Consider the following 7,088-nt stretch of genomic DNA (forward strand, 5'->3'; position numbering starts at 1 on the left):
TGTGCCAACAAGGCTCACTGCCTGGCACTCCAGAAAGTCACCTCTGCACAGGGATCCATAAAGACTTGAACTCTCAAGGCGCAGCAGTGAACACCAGGTTGGAAGAGACCTCAAGGATCATCTGGTCCAACCTTTATTGGCAAAACATGACCTAGATGAGATGTCCTAGCACCCTGTACAGCTGAATCTTAGAAGTATCCAATGCTGGGGAAACCACCAGTTCCCTGGAGAGACTATTCCAATGGATGGTTGTTCTCATTGTGAAAACGTTTCCTCTTATGTCCAGTTGGAATCTCCCCAGGACTAACTTGTGCCCATTACTCCTCATCTTTTCCACATGACTCCTTGTAAAAAGGGAGTCTCCATCCTCTTCGTAGCCAGTGTTTAAATACTGGACCATGGTAACAAGGTCTCCCCTGAGCCTTCTTTTCTCAAGAGTGAACCTACCCAGTTCTCAGCCTTTCCTCATACAGCAGGCTTCCCAGTCCTTTAATCATCTTAGTGGCCCTTCTCTGGACCCCCTTCAGCCTATCCACATCTTTTTTGTACAGTGGGGACCAAAACTGAACACGGTATTCCAGGCACAGACTGACAAACGCTGAGTAGAGTGAGATAATGACTTATCTCTGATGCCCTTGTTCCCCAAAATCCTGTTGGCTTTCTTTGCTGCAGGTGCACACATTAACTCCCATTGAGCTTTCTGTCCACCAGGACACCCCCATGTCCCTTTCTACAGAAATGAATCCCACCCAAGTAGGTCGCAGTCTGTGCTTCACTTCTGGATTATGTTTACCCATCTGCAAGATCCTACATTTGACCTTGTTGAACTTCATAAGGTTCGTGTCAGCTCACTCTTCCAGCCTATCTAGGTCAACCTGCAGGTTGGCTCTCCCTTCCAAAGTGCACACTTCCCCACTCACTTTGGTACCGTTGGCAAACTTCATCAGATTACAATTTGATCTCATCATCCAGATCACTTATGAAGATACTGAACAGTATTTGGTTGGATATCAACCCTTGGGGGACCCACCAGTAACAGGTTGCCCCTGGGGTATTGCTTGTCACCATTTCCCCCACCACCATACAGACCACTTGTCAACACCGTAATGTGTCAGTTTCTCTAGGAGGAGGCTGTGAGACACTGAATCAAAAACCCTGGACAAATTCAGGTAGACAATGTCCACCACTTGCTCCAGACACCTACAGTCTCCTGCCTCTTCCAGTGCAGCCCTGGCCCCAGCCAAGCACAGGAAAACACAGAGGTGTGTGGAGACACCAGGCCCCTGTCCTGCTCCTGGGGGTTAGATTAGATATTGGATATTACGTAGTTTGAGATGAGCTCTTAGGCAGCTCTTCCCTGTGAGGGTGCTGAGGCGCTGGCACAGGTTGCCCAGGAAGAGGAAGCTGTGGCTGCCCCATCCCTGGCAGTGTTCAAGGCCAGGTTGGATGGGGCTTGGAGCAACCGGTTCTAGTGGAAGGTGTCCCTGCCTGTGGCAGGGGATTGGAACTGGATGAGTTTTAAGGCCCCATCCAGCCCAAACCATTCAACCATTCTGTGTTGATTCTACCGCCATAAGTTTGAAAGTATTACAAGAGAAATGAGGAAAACCCACAACATTCACAAAGCAGTGAACACCGACATCCCAACCAATCCTAAACTCTGCTTCTGAGCCGTTCCCCTCACGGCCCTCGTCCGGTCCGCTCCGTCCCGTCCCGACCGCCACCGCGGCCTCCTCCTCCCAGCCACCTCCTCCCAGCCACCATCACGCGAGGGGCGGTCCCACCCGAGAGGGGTCGGCCCTCGGAGAGGAGGGGCTGTCGCTGCCGTTGGGGCCTGCCTCAGCCCAGCGCGTGGGCCGGGCCGGGCCGGGCCGGGAAGTGAAGGGCGGCACCAGGTGCTCTCCTGCTCCGTCCGCGCCGCAGGTAGGAGGCGGGGTTGGCGCCTCGGGTCTGTCCGCGCCTCACGGAGCGGGCACCTGAACAGGGACGGCGAGTGCGTCCAGCGGTGCCCGTAGGGCGGGGGGGGGGAGCCGGCCCGGCCCTGGCGCCACGGTGTGAGCGGTGCGGCCGGCACCTTTAGCGGGGCCTGGGGTGGGGGTCACGGGGAGCAGCCCGACCCGGCCTTGCCGCGGGTGGCGGCGCCTCTCCTCGCCCCGCGTAGCGGTGCGGGGCCGTTCTCGACTGGGCTGCGAGTCCGCGGCCGCGGCAGGGCTCATGGGAAGGGGCTTCCCCCACGAGCGCAGCGCGGAGGCCCTGGCGCAAAGCTCCTTTCTACCCGCCTCGCGGGGCGCAGGGCCCCTTGGTCGGTAGCGGCTGAGGAGGCAGTGCGGGTAAGTTGACGGTGGTGGAGCTGTTCGGGCAGGGCCAAGAGGGACTCGGGGCGTTCGCGCTGGTACCCGCCCGCAGAAGGAAGCTAGTGGAATTGTCATGCGGGGCCTGCAATGGGGCTGCTCAAGGGTGCTTGCCGTGCTAGCCGCTAGTAACGGTGCGCCGCTAGTAACTGGGTGCGCAGTCGTTCATAGCTCTCTTTTCAGTTACAGGTTATAATCACGAACAGTGGCCATGCCGTTCTTGGTACTCTGAGGCAAGTACTAAACGTGAATATGCTATTACTGCACTTGTCTGATGGTAACAAACTAGTGCCCAGCTTTGTAGGGCTGGCTTTGTATTTCTCTGTAATAAATCTTGCTTTTAGTGAAGGGTAAAGAGAAGCTGAAGGTTCTGTTTAAATGGAGATTGTAGTATGTATGATATACATTGACTGCATTAGTGTTACTGTCTTGAGTAAGATGCTTCCTAAGCTGCTTTGGTTTATTGGCAGGTGTGTTTTGCCAGTTTTGTCTCTGCATATTAAGGTAGCTGGGGAATGTCTCTGAACAGCCGGGGTGCTGTTTTGAGTAGTTTACAGATGCATAGGAAAACAGTCTTGAGTCCTAACTTCTTTCTATGTAAGTTATGCATGCTGGTTTACATAGGGAATTTAGCTGGCCTAAGTGTGAGTCTGTATGTACCTGTTTCAAAGGAAGTAGCCAATTATGTGCATTGGTAGGTATTTCCTATGAACATGATTCTGTCTTTCCTTGTTAGTGTGCTTACTAGAGTGGGGCAATAAGCCACTGCACATACTTGTATAGCTACATGTGGAAATGAATTGATGGCAGAAGCCTGCAGTTGCACAGACTTCAGTGGGAGTGATGGAGGAGAGTCTGTGGTGTGAAAGAGCATTCAATGCTTGTGCCAGTCGTTGGCTGACTTCTGACAGAGCTTGTCTTGAATACAGTAAGAGTCCTTAGAGCATTTCCAGGAGTGTAGTGAAGACTGAACACTTGATGCTTTGTTTTACCACAGGGAGTAGAAGTGAGCAGCACTGATTCATTTTCCTGTTTCCCAGTCTATTCTTCTTCCTTTTTCCTAGTCGCGTCCATTACTGAAAACTGCTCCTCCCACCACCCTGCTGCTGTTGGTGTATTTTGAACCATATTCTGCCTGACGTGGTGTGTTTGCACTCTTCCTCAAGGGAAAAAAATAAAGACTTGTTAGAATAATGAAGACAGAAGAGGGTGATTCTCACACTGTCGTTGAAACAAAGGCAGTGGCAGCACAGTTGCTGAAATTAAGTTCTTGCATAACAGTGCTTACTTTGTAGTATGGCTTTCTTCATAATCTGCTCATTTTAGACCAGCCTTATGCTGTTGGCTTTGCCATGAGGCATGCATAATCACATGCAAATGCAGTATGTTATGGTAAAGTCACATGAACTGAGTATTCCAGAACAAAGTTTTCTGTTCTCACTAGTTGTAAATTTAACTCAGTTTTACTGTACCTGCATGTGCTGTTTGGCTTTTATTAATTTTTATTCTGTAGTTGCGTTACACTTAAACACTCATTTTAGTATTTTAAGTATGGGAAGGAGCATTTGAGAAAGCAGCAGAGAACACAACTTTAATGCCATTATATGCATAACTCTTGTAAGTTTGACCGTCAGCAATGTGGATGGTGTTAGTGAATGAGACACCTTTCCTTCAAACACCCAAATACCTGCTGCAGATTGCATTGAGACAAAGAACTAGTCATTTAAAGTGCTTCAGTTAAAAAAGAAACCCAAAAAACTTAAGCTGCATTGATTATTTTTCCTGATATCTTGGAGTAGGTCTTTTTTTTAACCACTATCTTTCTTCTAATAGCTGTCCTTAGTCAAAGGCTGAGTATAATTTTGTTATTATTTAGGTTAATAGTTTCAAAATAGTACCTGCAGAGCTGTCTTTTCAGACATGGCAATATAGGATGTTACCAAGCATGCGTCGTATGACAACCCCGCTCTACCTGTCTGTGTCAACCCTGCTCTATCTGTGATGATCCTGCTCCATGACAGCACTGCCCCATGACTCTTCTGTGATGTCGCTGAAATGGTGTAGATGATGCTGAAAACAAGAAAAGGAAAATAATTAAGCATTGTCTGTGTTCTGGTATCCACTGGTATATACTTGCTGAGATAGTGACCTGACCTTTCCCATTTAGAGGTGGTAATGTTTTGTGGCAGACAGTTGTATCTGTAAAGGCACAAGACAATGTATTTGGAATAGTTGTGAGAAAGTACAAAGCTGTGAGGTCCTGGCAAAATAGTCTGTTTCCAAAAGAAATAGAAAACCATAGGATTCGGAAGACTGGTTATTCTTAAGATGTTTATAAGAATATTATGCTTTATTCATTAAACACCACCAGTATGCTGTTTCCTGTGTTAGAAATACATTAGAATAAAATAGTGTGCGTGCTTTTGGTTAATTGTGAATAAAAAAATAGGATGAGGGAAAGAAAGCTCTGTTTACTGAAACTATTGTCAATAGCAAAAATACACAGTTGAATACACAGAAATTGCTATTATAGTGAGGGGCTATAAGGAATCGAGTGGGAAGAAGCTTCTTTTTTGGGTACAGTACTACTCAAGAACAATTTTAATGTTTGAGAATATCAGGAACATATTTATGGTTTCTTTTAGTAAAAAAAACACCTAAGATAAAAAGCTGTTGTCAGTTTTGCCATCAATCTGTAGAACATAAAGCAAGGCTGGATAGAAAAGTATCAGTCATAACTTCTGGGTAATACAAAATCTCATTTCTGCAGTCCTCTCTCAAGTCCTTGTGTTGCATAAAAGCTCTATTTCTGATTAAGATCTGTTTTATTTTTAGGAGGATAGCGTTGTGTTTAAAATGGAAGTTGACATAAGTGGGGAGTCCAGAACTACCATATCCACCCTTCCTATGCCTCTTGCAGAAGTGAGTCCTGTGGGCAGGATGGAAGCAGAGAAGCCACGCTGTTCCAGTACCCCCTGCTCACCAATGCGACGGACAGTTGCGGGATATCAAATCCTGCACATGGATTCTAACTACCTGGTTGGCTTCACAACTGGAGAGGAGCTGCTAAAATTAGCCCAGAAGTGTACAGGAAGTGAAGAGAATAAAGGGGAATCTGGGCCAAACTTGCACTCCAAACAGCTTGATTCAGGACTTACACGTTCCTCCCGTTTGTACAAAACTAGAAGTAGGTACTATCAGCCATATGAGATCCCAGCAGTAAATGGAAGGAGGAGGAGAAGGATGCCGAGCTCAGGGGATAAATGCACTAAGGCTTTACCATATGAACCTTACAAGGCACTTCATGGTCCCCTGCCTCTTTGCCTTTTAAAAGGTAAACGGGCTCATTCGAAATCCCTGGACTACCTCAATTTAGACAAAATGAGCATTAAGGAACCTGCTGACACGGAAGTGCTACAATACCAGCTCCAACACCTCAACCTCAGAGGGGACCGTATGTTTGCAAGAAATAGCACATGAGCTATCATCAACTTGAATTTAGAACCGATTTCTAGTTATTTCTGTTGCTGCAAAAATCCACTGTTGTACTGTGTACATGACTATCCACATTGTATGTGGTTGTATCAGCTAAATGTTATCAGAAAGTAATATATTTGAATAGAATCTTGGAAATGGCAATGTGTTAAAAATATGTGGAGGGAGAAATCTTTCCTAAGAAAGCAGCTTCTGACACAAATTTGACTTCAACTGGTGGATATTTTCTTTGAACACCTTTTAACAAAAAAAAAAAACAACACCTTTTGATTGTGGGGTTTGGGATTGGTTTTTTGTTTTTTTTTTTTTTTTACAGTTTGAGCTGGTATTTCCAGTAATTTAACACTGAAAAAATGGTGATGTCTGCTTGGTTGTTGCTGATTTTGGCCTGATGTTAGAAACTGCTCTTGGAAAAGTGCTTAAGTTTAGGAGGTTTTTTGGTTTGACTTTCTGTTCCTGTATTCTACAGTAAAACATACGTATTTATTTTTTCTTTTCACATGGAGAGGAAAAGTGAGCTTGGTTAAATAAGATCACTTCTGTTTAAACAATTAAGTTCAAACATTTTCAGACTGCACTTACAATGGTGATGAGGGTGAGATTAACTCAGAGCAAACCTTTGCTACTTGAATCCTATTAAATGATTTTTTATTTTTTTTTTGTTTGTTTGTTTGTTTCTGTGTGGAAGTAGTTGCTTTGCCTCCTCTGTTCTATATAAAACTTGTTCAGGATAAGTATTTGAGTCATTAGAAAAAAATCCTTTGGGGAGTAAAGATTTTTTTTTTTGTAAGTGGGATTTATTTTTCACATTGTTATGGCACAAAAAATGATTCACTGCAGATTCCAGTAAATAAACTGGAATGTCTGCTTTGATATGTCAGTAATGGTTTTGATTTTTAACCTGTGATTTCAGTATCATGCATGGTAACAGGAGGTGTCAAATAACTTCATCATTATTTTGGAAGTGCAGTTGATTTGAAGCAGTGAACACTAGAGATCTGGAAAGCCGATTTTGATTTACTTTTTGTTGTTTGCTTTTTTTTAAGAGATAATCCTGGATTATTTATCTGAGTAGATTGAATACATTGGCTTACTTATGTTACTTAAGAATTTTTTATCCAGTCATGATGTAAAACTCAGTTTGGCAGCTGTATTCGTATATGTATTTAAAACATCTTAGTAACTTTAAAAAGGAGCAATAGTTTTTAGAGGGGTTTTTAATTTTAGGTGCAATCTTTTACT

General features: G+C 44.8%; 1 protein-coding gene across 2 annotated transcripts; it reads left to right on the forward strand.

Annotated features, from left to right (window-relative positions):
• Positions 1-1,872: 1,872 nt before the first annotated feature.
• MACIR (macrophage immunometabolism regulator) lies at positions 1,873-6,659 on the forward strand. Of its 2 annotated transcripts, none has more exons than XM_062621701.1 (2): positions 1,873-1,923; positions 5,187-6,659. In XM_062621701.1, exon 2 carries the CDS (start codon positions 5,208-5,210, stop codon positions 5,829-5,831), a length of 624 nt encoding a protein of 207 aa, XP_062477685.1. In that variant the 5' UTR covers positions 1,873-1,923; positions 5,187-5,207; the 3' UTR covers positions 5,832-6,659. The 2 variants fall into 2 exon arrangements, with proteins under 2 accessions (XP_062477685.1, XP_062477686.1); XM_062621702.1 differs by lacking the exon at positions 1,873-1,923 and adding an exon at positions 2,257-2,330.
• Positions 6,660-7,088: the final 429 nt, after the last annotated feature.

The sequence above is a fragment of the Pezoporus occidentalis genome, unplaced genomic scaffold, assembly GCF_034315485.1.
Source record: "Pezoporus occidentalis ecotype Australia unplaced genomic scaffold, CSIRO_AGI_Poc_V1 ctg232, whole genome shotgun sequence".
Taxonomy (NCBI): Eukaryota; Metazoa; Chordata; class Aves; order Psittaciformes; family Psittacidae; genus Pezoporus; species Pezoporus occidentalis.

Bases quoted from the DNA above. Each gene is read 5' to 3' on its own strand.
- MACIR (XM_062621701.1), top strand. From the start codon at position 5,208: ATGGAAGTTGACATAAGTGGGGAGTCCAGAACTACCATATCCACCCTT.